Source organism: Dermochelys coriacea, chromosome 6 (genome assembly GCF_009764565.3).
Source record: "Dermochelys coriacea isolate rDerCor1 chromosome 6, rDerCor1.pri.v4, whole genome shotgun sequence".
In the NCBI taxonomy this organism is placed as follows: Eukaryota; Metazoa; Chordata; order Testudines; family Dermochelyidae; genus Dermochelys; species Dermochelys coriacea.
The window spans coordinates 35,813,921-35,828,607 of record NC_050073.1 but is presented as its reverse complement, the minus strand read 5'-3'; the positions used below and the strand labels follow the sequence as shown (position 1 = coordinate 35,828,607).

Sequence of the window (14,687 nt, the reverse complement as noted above, 5' to 3'; positions counted from 1 at the left end):
GTATTTAGTACAAAGGAAACAGTTTTGATTAAATAACTGTCATGTTTGCTTTTGTGGGTATAATTAATTAAAATTATTTGTTTATAACTTCTGTTTTTGAGCAGAGGAAGGAAACGTCTTAAAATAAAGCTTCGTCCATTTCTCTCAGTGCAAAATTCTGAATTTTTAAAATGTTTAAATAGCTGGTATTTTTTCTGAATGTTAAAGCAGTGTGGACAGTCTCCCAGTTAATACTTCTAGCCAGAGACAATGTGTACATCTTTTTAACTCAAATAATTGCATTTAAGAACTTTTTACGGAGCATATATACACAAGGAATTTCCCTTTTGTTGAGCATTGAGAACATTATTCTGAGAAAAGTAGGTGAAGCTTTATTTTAACCTTTTTTTTCTTCATACTTTGTTTTAAAAATATGGTTGTACCATCTTTTCTCTGTTTTGTATAAAGATATAGTGCATACCACCAAATTCCTCTTCTGTTGTATGGAGGGCTATTTGTACCTTATCCAAGATAACAATAATTGATATTCTGCAACATGCTGGTCATGTGGAGTCAGTACTCATTTCTTTATACATGTGCAATTATACATCTGTTTATTTTTTAGACTCAACAATATAAAAATGTCAAAATATTCAAATTCATGTATAGACCTTTCTACCATGGTAACACTAGGGTACCTCATACATACTTTACTGCTCTTGGGAAACTTCTAGATGTGCTTGGAAAATTGTATATCAACTTTTATGTTAAATAAAAGTGTTGCAGTTTCACTGGACCAGTGCATTTACCATACTTGCAGTCATGTGACATGAAATATCTTATTCTGTATGCACTGTAACTTCTTTTCATATACATTATTCAAATTTGGCAAGAGTGATTTTTTAATGACTCTTCCTGTTTCCAGATAATGCATGTTTGTAATAGAGATGCAATAATTTAAATATCCAGTTAACATGTTTTTGGATTATTTTATAATGATGATTTATATAGAATATTCTTTTTTCTGTATCTCATTGTTTGAAATTTATCACGTGAAATGATACTTTTATTGTTTTGTTTTTAAAGGATACGTCCCAACCTTTGATGCTAGTTCACTCAGTGTGATATTAGCAATTAAATTGTGGCTTGCGTTGTTTAGTTAGATTAGCAAACCAGAGTTAAAGCAAGTATATTTTAAGGGCAGATGGTAATACAATACCTAAGAGAGGTCGTCTTTGTAGATGGGGAAAGGGAATAATAATCATTTGGGGAATTGGTAATTTCCACTGACTAACTGTGGCATACAGAAGTGGACTGCTTTTCATTTCTTCACTTTGTACCATTAATTCTCATTGCAAAGCACTACTTTGTGTTAAATTATATTATAGGATTGTTAGGAGTGTTAAAATATAATCTGAAACCACCAATTAATTTATTAGAAGATGCAAAATGAGAGTGCCCCAGATGTGCCACTAAGAAAATACTTTTTCATATTTGATTTAGGTTTTGTATTATACATGACAGCCACTTTCCTTTTTCTTTTTTTGATGAAAATGATGAAGATGTAGTTGCATATCAGCAGAGGGGAGGCCAACAAGATCCAAAATAGTAATCTGTTAGAGTCTGCCATTTGCTTTGTTCCACAGAGCAAAACAGTGTTTTCCTGTTGGTACTCTCTGTAATAAAGATGTGTTCTAAGGCACGTATCACCATAATGCCTATGTGCTATAGCTATAACAAAATCAGTTTCCTGCAAATGTACAGACTTAATACTAATTATTTTAATTTTTTTAGATATAGGTTTAACTTGGGGCTAGTTAACTTTGCTATTTTAATTTATAGAATGGGTGCTTTTTATATGTATTGTCTGGGAAAGTAATTAAAATAAATATAATTTCCTTCTTATGTTGCTGATCCTTGATGATTCATATAACCGATGCTTGCTTGTTTTTTGCTTCAGAAACTGAAAAAATGGCAGTTGCTACTACTGCCAACACCACTGCTCTTGTAAAGCAGGAATCTCCAAACACTGCTGCTCCTGTGGTAAATGTTCAGGAGAAAACAAGTTCAGCAGAACTCATAAAGATAGCTGACCAGGATGGTGTGACTTCAGACCAGTTAGCAAAAATACAGGCAGCTGTTGCAATAGAAGGATGTACTGATGAGGAGAATACGGACAGTGGAGGAGAGGGCATGTACAGAGAACGTGATGAATTTGTAGTGAAGATTGAAGATATAGATATGCTAAAGGTAATCCAAATGTTTCTTTTGAGTAATTACCAACACACACCATGAACCAAGCATCAACAATCAAACTATCAAAGGGCAGAGGCTTAATATTCTACTGCATAGCTCAACGTATTTGTGATGCTGCCAAGATAGCATACAGTTGTGGTTCTAGTTTTTGGGAGGGAATATGCATCACTTTAATTATGCGTCAAGCATTCATACTAGTTAAATGAAAAAGGTAAATAACTATAGCAGATAATCTCAATTAGATCTCAGTATTGTCTATAGACATACATACATTAGTTGACAGGAGTCTTCCAGATTTGATGTATGTCTTTTAACCTTTTGCAAAAGAGCTAAAGTTTTCAAGGATTCTTGACCCCACCAGAATACATCCTTATTGAAGACTTTGATTAGCTGTCAGAAGTATGGTGTTGAAGAAGTATGTGTCTTAGGCTATGTCTACACTACAGCCTATGTCAGCATAATTTATGTCGCTCAGGAGTGTGAATAAACCACCCCCCTGAGCGTCATAAGTTACAATGACATAAGCACTCATGTGCACAGCGCTATGTTGGTGGGAGAACTTCTCCCACAACATAGCTTCTGCCGCTCACAGAGGTGATTTTACTATGCTAACAGGAGAGCTCTCTTCCATCAGCATAGAGTGTCTTCACCAGATGTGCTGCAGCACTGTTCGTGTAGACATGCCCTTAGTTTTTTGTTTTACGATTTTTTTTTATTTTTGTGGCTGCTTTGTTCACTCCTCTGACAAGGAGTGGCTTCTATGTGGATCCACTACAACCCTTCAGAATGTCTGCCGAGTTTAAGGAAACCTTATTTGTTTTCTCCATTTCTAATTCTTCTTCTGTTTTGTCTTCCTCATGTCCACTCCTCTGCTACTGTTCTAGCTCACAGATTTTATTATTACTTTTGCATGTCACTTTAAAAATCGTTCCTAGATATGTTTATTCTTTGCCTTCCTATGGACCCTTTTGAAATCAAATTTTAAAATAAAAGTTCTGTTAATAATTTGCTAGGTATGTCAGCTAAGTTAAGGAATATTTTAAAATATTCTCACTTTGCAATGTTGGATCCTAATCTTGTAGGGTTTTTCTCATAATCATTTGAAAATACACTTTAAAGTTTTTTCTACATTTCCCTTAAAATATGAGAATCTTTATAGATTAATATTTTAAAGAAAGATTTCTAGGGGTTGGGCGGTTAATTATTACAGATATGTTTATAATATTTAAGACAAATGTTTTTAAGAAGATAATCTGTTTGAGCTGATTGTTGAACTAAAAGTTGAACTGCAAATGTAATCTTCGTCCAGTTCACTAGTTACTATTGAACTTTTTGTTTTCACGTAACTGCAAGTATCATGCTGTAATGTCAGGTACTTTGGGAACTCTACAGTCACAGAGAGCTAGCACTAGGGATTGTGGGGAGCCATTTATCTGCTATTTGGTGGTTTTGTTTTTAAAAATTATTTTCATACTACCAAAGGCATGATGATAAAAGAAACTTTGAAAAAAGTGATAAATTGCTGAAATGAAATTTGTCAGGTTTTTATGGCTTGATTGTATAGATGGAGATGGCTGGATCAGCTTCAAAGATCTTGAAGAAATACATTTTGAGGTTTAGTCTATAGATGGTACTGTACTGAATATATCTCATAGCTAATATCCTGGTGCCATCAGCACATAATAGTGGTGTTTTTGGAATCTGGAGAATTTATATCCAGTTTATCTCTAAAGAAAAAAATTAATAAATTTTGGAAGGAAAATAAGCACAATTTTTAGCTAATACATTTTTGGTTCTTATAGATGGCTTTACAAACGGGAAAAGAGCCTCCAGCAATCTGGAAAGTACAAAAGGCTTTGTTACAAAAGTTTGTTCCTGAAATTCGAGATGGACAGAGAGAGTTTGCTGCTACTAATAGTGTAAGTATGAAGATTCCTTGTAAAACTACAGTAACCCCGGATTGAGCCCCTACTTGCACAAAAGAAAATGTCTGACCCTGGAGCATTAAAGGAACATGACATTTCTGTTTACTTTCTGTACTAGCATTTCTGCAAAGATCTCCTGAGCTCTAGGGCTAGAAATGAATAATTAGTGGGTCCCTCTGCTACTTTTAGCAGAACAACAATAAGAATTGCTGTCGTATATTCAAGGCCAGTTCTCATTTTTATTCTGGTTTCTTTGTGCCATGCAGGTCATGCAAAGGAACCAGATTCTGGTCTCAACTACCTAGTTTAGCATTCCCCCAGCGAGGAGTAGTTCTCAGCTGGGATAAAGCTGGTGGAGCTGGGTCATGTGCTCTTTCCCCGTACTTGCATCCTGGCAGTGTTTATGGCACAAAGAGATAGAGAGGAGGTAGGATGGAGTGGAGCTCCACTCTGAAGATTGGCTAGTGTATGACCCCTTATGGACCATACATTGACAGTATAAAGTAGGATATCCTCCAAGTTGCTCTTCCATGCAAGCGTAAGTGCAGACCAGCCCAGTAACCCACTCCCTGATGGTGCCCCTCACCCTGTGCCTAGCAGAGCTCAGATGCAGGAGAAAACCAACCGTGACTATATTGTCTTATTTATATTTTAAGGATCTTTAAAATCCAGCAGCAATTCCCTCCTAAATTACAGCAGTTTTAGAGTAGATCGCTTTTGTACCCAAATAGATGGTCTTAGTATTTGCATGTGTAAATGATCAATAGAATAACTTCACTTAGCAAAATAACTTGAATAGGAAAATTTGTGTATTTATATGTTTTTGTTTTGCTTTTCACAGTATCTTGGGTATTTTGGGGATGCAAAAATGAAATACAAACGGGTGTATGTGAAGTTCATTGAAAATGCAAACAAAAAGGAGTATGTCAGAGTCTGTTCAAAAAAACCACGAAGTAAACCTGTACAGTCTGCAAGGTATTTATTTTCAGATCACTTTTTTATTGTATTGTATTGGTTTGGCATGAGCCCCACATGTCCTCTAATATTTCAGAATATCTTATTCAAAAGTGACATTAATGCAGCATTAAGTGGAAACTTTGAATTACTTGGTTTGAGCAATTAGTTAAAGTTTCTACAGCAACTATTAACTCTTCCCCTTGGCTTCTATGGATTACAGTAGTTTTCCATTACAGCTATGAAAGATTTGGAATGCCACATGACTCAAATGTCTATCTTGCCTTACTTCTTACTCAACATAAATGGAGGCCTCCAGGTGAGATAATTTCTAAACACTTAGTAATATATGTGTATGCTGCTGGTACACAATTACATATCTCTTCCCTTGTGGACTTTGCAAGTTAAGTCTGTGTTTCCAGGTTGCTTGGATGACAATGCTGTCTGGATGCCTCAGAAGTAGAATACTTTATTCTCAACTTTGGGAAGACAACAGTTTTGCTCTTGAGTAGTAGAGATGGTTGTCAGAAAGATGCTTTTCCTTCTATGATATCACTGCTCATAGAGGGGGCTTGTTTGGCAGTAAAAAGCAAACTAAAGAATTTTGTCAACACTTTAAATCATGTTTTTACCATGGAAAGCCATGTGTCAGACTTAGTCTGAAAGTATTTCATTTGTACATTTTCACAGACTGCTCCCTTATATATCACATGCCAACATTGCAACAGCAATACATCTAATGCCAAGAAGTTCAATTATTGTATTTCTCTCTTAGCAGAGCTACACAGTGTTTTTGTTGCTCATTGGCTCATACTTGTGAATATGACAATATGTTTACTTACTGATTTGAGTAATCATGGTCACATTATGCCTCCCCTTTACATTATTCTTTACAATGGCTGTCTATAAAGTGATCACTCTGTTGGCGATAAAGCCTTTTATCGTGTAGGCTCTGGCTGTGTTTTAAGGCACAACAGCAATCCTGATAAAATAGGAAGAGGCCATTATGGCTCCCATCATGAATGCAAAAAAAAGCACAAGTTTGTAGGGACAAAATCAGAAAGGCTGCAGGACAAAGTGAGTTACACATAACAAGCGACATAAAAGGAAAGAAGAGGTGCCATAAATACATTAGGAACAAGAGAAAGATGCAGGAAAGTGTAAGTCCGCTCCTTAGCAGGGAAAGAGTGCTGATAATGGATGACAACAAGAATGTTGAGTTAGTTAATGCCTGTTTTGCTTCAGTATTCTCTAAAAAGTATAATTGTGGCTAGATACTTAACACACTTCATATTAACAACAAAGGGGAAGGAACACAAGCCAAAATAAGGAAACAGGTTAAAGAATATTTAGATAAGTTAGTTGTACTCAAGTTGGCAGGGCCTGACAAAATTCCCCTGAGGGTACCTAAGGAAACAGTAGTGGCAATCCCAGAATCATTAGTGATTATCTTCAAGAACTCAGAGAGGACGGCTGAGGTCGCAGAGGACTGGAAAAAGGCAAATGTAATGCTTTTTTAGAAAGAGGAACAAAGAAGACGTGGGGAATTGTATACCAGTCAGCCTAACTCTGATACCTAGAAAGATACTGGAACAAATTGATAATCAGTTTGTGTGCACCTAGGGGATAATAGGGTTATAAGCAATAACCAACATGGATTTGCCAAGAACAAATCATGCCAAACCAAACCAAGTTCCTTCTTTGATAAGGTTACTAGCCACTGGATAGGGAGGAAGTGACGGACATGACATATCTTGATTTTAGTAAGGCTTTTGACATGAGTCCCACATGACATTCTGATAAGAAAACTAGAGAAATGTGATTTAGATGAAATTACTATAAGGTGGGTGCAAAACTGGTTGAAAGACTGTACTTAGAGAGTTATCAAAGGTTTGATGTCTAACTGGGGGATTTATCTAGTGGAGTCCTACAGGAGTCTGTCCTGGGTCTGATACTATTCAATATTTTCATTAATAACTTAGATAATGGAGTGGAATATGCTTATACAATTTATGGATGATACCAATCTTAGAGGGATTGCAAGTGCTTTGGAAGACAGAATTTGATTTCAAAGAGGCTTTGACAAATTGGAGAATTAATCTGAAATCAACAAGATGAAATTCAATAAAGACAAGTGCAAAGTACTACACTGAGGAAGGAAAAATCAAATGCACTATATAATGGGGAATAACTCACTTGGCGGTAGGGTGACCAGATGCACCAATTTTATAGGGCTTTGTCTTATAGAGGCTCCAATACTCCCCACCCCCTGTCATGGTTTTTCACACTTGCTATCTGGTCACCCTACTCAGCGGTAGTACTGCTGAAAAGGATCTGGGGGTTATAGTGGATCACAAATTGAATAGGACTCAACAATGCAATGCAGTTGTGAAAAAGGAACATATCATTCTGGAATGTATTAACAGGAGTGTCATATGTAAGACACAGGAAGTAATAGTCCCTCTACTCAGCACTGGTGAGGCCTCAGCTGGAACAATGTGTCCAAGTATGCACACCACACTTTAAAAGGTGGACAAATTGGAGCGAGTCCAGAGGACAGCAACAAAAATGGTAAAAGGTTTAGAAAACCAGACCTCTGAGGAAAAAATTAAACTGGGCTTGAGAAAAGAAGATCTGATAGCTGTCTTCAAATATGTTAAGGGCTGGTACAAAGAGAAGGGTGATCAATTGTCGAGGTGCACTGAAGGTAGGAAAAGAAGTAATGGGCTTTATCTGCAGCAAGAGAAATTTAGGTTAGATATTAGGAAAACCTTTCTAACTATAAGGTTTGTTAAGCTCTGGAACAGGCTTCCAAGGGATGTTGTGGAATAATCATCGTATGGGTTTTTAAATATAGTTTTGACAGACACCTGTCGGGATGGTCTAGCTATACTTGGTCCTGCCTCACCACAGAGGGCTGGATTAGATGACCTCCTGAGGTCCCTTTCATCCTTACATTTCTGTGAATCTATATCTGAGATCTCCTTCTTGAACTTCCTTCTGATGGAGTTTTTAAATGTGATTCATCTGCCCCTGAGGGATTATACAATTGCTTTTTAGGTCATCAGATGACTGTGTCTTTGTGGAGCGTTCTAGGTCTGAAACTTTCCCTCTCCAACGTTGGAGTCTGATGACAATATTTATATATTTTCTTCTTTATGTTCAGTTTAATTCCTCTAATTTTTGTTATATAGTGTTTAGAAATATGGTTTTATTTTATTTTATTTTTTATATTTAAATAGTTTTAAATATTGCAATGTGGTGTTCTACAGAGCCACTGGGGTAGAGATGAGAGGATAAAAAATAAAATTCTTATTCATTACATTAAATCTCACACAGTATTTATGCAGAAATATAAAATGTCACACATTCATATATGGTTGTGAAAATTAAAGTACAGTTCATCTGTATTATATTTCAACCACAAAATCTTGATTTGTAGTCTGCCAAAAGGGGTTACAAAATTTCCATCAGATATTCAAGGTTAGTAAGGCCACCAATATCTTAGTAAAATAGTGATTGGAATACACCTGTAGCTCCCAAATACTTCCATGACTCTCTGTAACCTTGGAAAAGAGAGTTTACCATGTGCAAAATGTGAATACTACTAATTAATCGCCAGCTGTTGAGGATTAATTAATATGTAACAGCACTTCAAAAATGTAAAGCTAAATGCTAAGTATTAAGGAAAATGATCATACTAGAGTGCAATGGAATAAACTTACATGACTCACAAAAAGTACCATGATCCTTTTTATTAAAATTAGATCTTGTGTGAATTTATGTAGACGACTTATAAAACTATTCATTATAATATTGCAGGCCCATTCATTGCAAACCAAGTAATAGCACCAGCAAAGCTCCTGATCCTCCAGCACCAAAAACTACAACAACAAAAGTCTCTTCTGTGAAACCAAAAGCTAAACAGCCAAAGATAAAGGCTGAACCACCACCAAAGAAACGGAAAAAATGGAAAGAAGAATTTTCATCTTCCCAGTCTGATTCTTCTCCTGAAGCCCAGAGTGATGAGGATGGTGAGTTGTTTTCTGTTGTCAGTCTTTTATATTTGTTTTTAACTGAATTTAAACTGAAATTATACATATATTATAACATATAGTCTATAAATGTTGTGTGATCTGAAAAATTCCCTTAGAAGACAGCTGTGCAAAGTTGTCTTGAAAATTTAACACCCTTCACATAAAGTTTATTCTTCCAGCCCTTTACCAGGTCGATTAACATTATTAAAAATCTAATATTTTACACTCCCTTTGGTAGTGAGCAGATTTTGCAAGGTTGCTTCAGAATGCAGTTCTGCTTTAAAGAGTGATAATGTAAGAATGACACATCTTAATCTTACCAGATCTATTCTTTGTGTGTATTCAGAGTCATATTTGCTTAGTTGAGTGAGAGAAATACATTTTTAATACTTGGCTCCTTTTAGTCCCACAGAGCCAGGACATCTGTTTCAGAAGAAGTTGATTCTATTCTGGATCATGCCTCCTTAACAGAATTGCTTACCATTTCCAATTAGGGTGCCTTAACCACATCTGTGACACCCACTGTCTGCACTGATGTTGCATGGATGTAAAAGTGGGCAGAATTTGGATGCACAGAATCTTTATTACTGGTGGTGATGCATAAACAAGAACTAAAAGGAGCTTGATTTTCAGGTGCATGTTAAGTTTGAACAACTGGCAGTTAGAAAAAAAATCTTTCGATAGAAAAATCAACTAGATTTGATCTGGAGTCATTTACACAATAATCATAGAACCTTCAGATGCCATTTTTGCAGCCATTTTTCTGGGTAGAGCAACCCTTTCAAAGGTTGTTTTTACCATATTTAGATTACTTTGAGAGAGTTTCCATCGCTTTGTTTTCTCAGTTTGTTGTTTAAACTTCAAATGCATTTGAAGATAAACTTGGCAGCACCCTGACCCTTCTCTATTGGATTTTCAAGGCACATTGGCCACTGGAATTTAGACCAGTGGCTCTCAACCTTTCCAGACTACTGTACCTCTTTCAGCAGTCTGATTTGTCTTGCATACCCCCAAGTTACTTAAACTTACTTAAACACTACTTGCTTACAAAATCAGACATAAAAATACAAAAGTGTCACAGCACACTATTACTGAAAAACTGCTTATGTTCTCATTTTTACCATATAGTTATAAAATAAATCAATTGGAATACAGATATTGTACTTACGTGTCAGTGTATAGTATACAGAGCAGTATAAACAACTCATTGTATGAAATTCTAGCTTGTACTGACTTTGCTAGTGCTTTTTATGTAGCCTGTTGTAAAACTAGGCAAATATCTAGATGAGTTGATGTACCCCATGGAAGAACTCGGCATACCCCCAGGAATATGCAAACCCCTGCTTGAGAACCATTTAGACTACAGATGAGTTACTGCCGATAGTCTAGAGCCCCTCTGCTGAAGGTCGCAACTAAAAATAATTTTAATTTTTGATCTAACTTCTCATGATACCAATCTCTCTAACACATACGTACCGCTGTCAGTTTATTAGAGTAAGGACTACTCTGGTGGTGACAGTCACCCATGTCAACTTGGAAACTTGACAGAATGGAGCAGTCTCACCACCTAGTTGGTTGCAAATTCTAACATTGCGCGCTGGAAACAGTAAAGTGCCTCAAGAAGCAGAGCAAACACTAAGTTTAGAAGTGTTAATGACTTCTGTATAACACGTGTGATTGAAATGGCTGACTACAAAACTTTTGAAACATCTTGGAAAGTGACAGTAGCTATACATATATTTGTTTGCTAATGTAAGTGGTTGTACGTATTTTGATGAGCTCATGAAAACATGACATTGACTTTTAGTGGTACTTATAATGCTGAGTGACTTTGATGTTTTTGAATGATTTACCCCTTGACGCAGCTGAATCAGTTGGTCTCAGAGAATGTCTAAGTTGCCACTGGAAATTGGTGTTTAGTCTAGTTTGCTTGATGGGAATATTTCATCCTCCCTTTTCTCCAGATATTTGTCTGCCTCAGAGTTTTAGAAGGCTCCTATAACCAGAATATTTAAATGCTGATAATGCAGATAATTCTGCATCTTTCTGAGAAATATTGCCCTGCTTATCTGATACACTATTAACCTCCCTTGTTTTGATGTATGCAAAGTTGACATTATTTCTGCTGAGAAATAGCATGTGTTGTAGTCTCTTGGGATACCACTAGAGGTTGCTTGTGTTTCATAATGAAAGCCTTTTATTTCAAAATAGGAACATATGCTAATATACAAATATTTTCAGAATATCAGAGGAAGAAAACATTAATTGTATTCCAATTACTTTTCAGAACTTGTACCTCCATCTCCCTTTTTCACCCGCTTTTTGAACACAAGAGCTATGAAGGAGACCTTTAAGAGTTATATGGAGCTGCTTGTTAGCATTGCCTTAGATCCAGATACAATGCAAGCCTTGGAAAAGAGCAATGGTACAGTGTGTTTTACATGAATTTCTTTGTGTTCTGCTTTGTTTTGTCTTGTGATTTTTTTTTTTAATTTTAAGGTGTACTACGTACTTTTTTTAATTAAAAAAGCAATGTGAAAACTCTTCTTGTTTCACAGCAGTACTTTAACCTACACTTTTTGATGAAAGTAATGTAGTATGTGTAATTTGTATTGGTTTCAGGTTGCCCCAAATCCTGTTTTCCTAGATTCCGCATACTTTGCTACCACATCAGGCAGTGTTCTGAATTTGTACTTGCTCTGTATCTAAAAGTTCTAAACAGGAAGATGTTCAGAGCAAATAGTATTTTTTCCACAGTAGAGTGGCCAGAGTAGTAGTTTTTCTGCGATAGCATCTTTGACCACTTTGCTCCAAATTCCAGTTTCATCATATCATGACTTTCATGAGAAATGAACACCAATGTAAGTGAGTGAGTGAAATACTAATGTATCCGAATGAGTTTACCATACTGCCCTAATATGACTGTATTGTTAAAATATAATGGAGACATTTTTTAACTTTACATTTTGTTTAAAATATTACTCAAATTGCTTTAAACTACTCCAGAGGGACTTGTCATCTGGTTATTTTGGGCCCCTCTCCTGTTAGCATCACGAACGAACCTTACTTTTTTTAATTAAGATCACCATCACCAATAATAGACTTACACGTGCTAATTCAAATGTGTGCCTAGTTTTTCATGTAGAGACATACTCATTACTTTATGAAGTTCTGATTTCTGAGCTGTGCAGTAATTGGAGTTTGGGTTAAAGATTAGTGTTTGAACACACATATGTCCAGGTTGTCTTCAAGAGAACTGCTGTTTGATGGGCATGTCATTTGAATTTCAACACGTTAGAACTATGCGCTATAGTGGACTGTAGCATACAAACGTCAGGTCAGTTCTGTCTCTTGGAAATTTAACAAAGAAAGCATTAGACTTGAGATACTGTTAGAAAGCATGGGTTTCACATAGTATAAGCTGCTGTGACATGGGGCTCTGTGCTGCTAATTTCAGTTTATCCATGTTTCAAAAGCTATTTCCTGTTTGAGACTCTACCCTCTCTCTGTACGTCAAGGGTGCAGTCCTGCAGCTGTTCTGTCAGTAGTCCCAATGAAGGCAATAGTGATGCAGTAAAAACTGCAGGATTGAGCCACAAATTCAGAGCTAATAAATAATCTTCTCAAGCACCAATGACCACCTACCTTGCTACCTAGATTCTAACATCTCTTGTGCAATTTTATAACTATATATTATAGTAACTGTCGGGAAACCTTATTACTAGGCGGTGCTACTACCCCTACCTAAAATAAATCCAAGCTAAGCTGTGTGTGTGTGTGTGTGTGAGTGTGTATGTATGTATGTATGTATATATATGTATGTATATGTATATATATAATGTGTATATATAATGTATGACAGCCAGTTTGAAACATGCACACACTCTTCAGCTGAGAAGAACCTGTCTCTGAACTGAAAATTGTCTTGCATGACAGGGAGAGATTTAGAGAACAATTTAAAGTTGTCTGTAAGGTTCATTCTCTGCACTGCCCGGTCTGTCTCCTTTCTGAACTTTCAATCACAAATGAAAGAACAGAATAACAGTTAGATTTACATTTAGCTGTTGGCGTGGATATTATAATGTATGTGGCCTTTGCACATTTGTCAAGTTTTAGAGTCAAGTATTGAGTTCTGTATATTAGCAGGTAGATCTTAATAAGTAATTTTCCTTTCCTATTTAAAGCTAGGGTATATGAGCAAAATGTATTATTTTGGACTTTGATTGTTTTATTCTAATAAATAGGGTAAAGTGGCCCATCTGGCATAAAGGTTTTATGTAAATAATTGCCTTACATCTGTACTTAACTATTATGTATTTTTTCATGTCTTTCAGATGAGCTGCTTTTGCCTCATATGAGAAAAATTGATGGCATGCTGAATGACAACAGGAAAGACTGCTTTCCAATTACGTTTGGAGCATACGTTCAAGGTATTTTCTTTTAAAAATTTCAGATTATTAAAACAAAGTCCTAAGCAAGTCACTAATTATATACAAGTGTACAGTGAGATGGCAAATTTGTGCCGGGAATGGAATATGAGGTTTGAGAGATACTTTGAATTAAGTGTTAATATATTCCACCTAGCAAACATTTTGTGGTAGAGATGTTTCTACTGTAGATCTTAAAGTTCAGTTTTACTTCCCAAGCTTTAATATTCATTTTAAAGTATTTTCTCTTCTAAGCTTCTCAAGTTCCTCATCAGAAAATCAAACTACTGTCCCTGTGGAGCTTTTTTTTTTTTTAAGGATACCTGTATTTCTGCCCCATGATGCTGTCCCATGGTGCATCCCAGCTCTTCAGCTGTGGTGAGGTGCAGAGAGCAGCACCAGGGCTCCCTAGAGCCAGAGGTGAGGGATCAGGGAAGATGAAACAGACAAGCACCCTTTCTGACCCATAGTCCCGAGTTAAGCATGGGTCAGAGAACTGCAGTGTGTCTCACCCTTTGAAACTGTGGACAGTAAATTGTTGTGGGCTGGTCAGGGACAAGAAACACCAGCACTACCACCCCACAACTTCTGTATTGATGGGCAAGACAGGCTATAGTGCCACCTACTCTTCTCCCTGTCCCAAATAGCTATGCATAACCCATCCAAAATAGACAGGAGGGATGGGGTAGGTTTTAAAGGAGTAGCAAAGAGAAAAGAGGCTAATTTTACTGCTGCTGGAAACTGGCTACCCAGGATCTGACCTCCTTGTTATTTATAAGCAGGACTGTCCCAATGCTGCTTCTCTTTTGTGCTAAAAGAGCTCCTTGAAACACTGTGGGTAAAGCATAGGAAGTAGGTTTGTCTCTTCCCCTGTCTCTGTCCCTTCCCAGCCCAATCACAACGGGGGTTTAAGATCGGAACTGGTAAGACAGAGTCCCACTTCCTGTCTTACACTTGGTGCTTCAGCAGAACAGATGAAATCCAGTGACCTGCATTATGGATGGGCTAAGACTAGATGAAGCATATTTTTGGCCTCAAAATCTATGAAGAAAGAAGCACTGTAGCAGCCCTCTCAGTAGACAGCAGAGAATGTCAGGGAGATAAAATCC

The 14,687-nt window shown here is 36.6% G+C and overlaps 1 protein-coding gene across 1 annotated transcript in view; it reads left to right on the top strand.

The window, feature by feature from the left end:
• QSER1 (glutamine and serine rich 1) overlaps positions 1-14,687 on the top strand; it is a 92,876-nt gene that overhangs the window by 60,672 nt on the left and 17,517 nt on the right. The window contains 7 exon segments of the mRNA XM_038404274.2: positions 1,940-2,229; positions 4,038-4,154; positions 5,002-5,135; positions 8,937-9,148; positions 11,439-11,576; positions 13,486-13,543; positions 13,545-13,581. Coding sequence (XP_038260202.1) covers positions 1,940-2,229; positions 4,038-4,154; positions 5,002-5,135; positions 8,937-9,148; positions 11,439-11,576; positions 13,486-13,543; positions 13,545-13,581 — 986 coding nt within the window.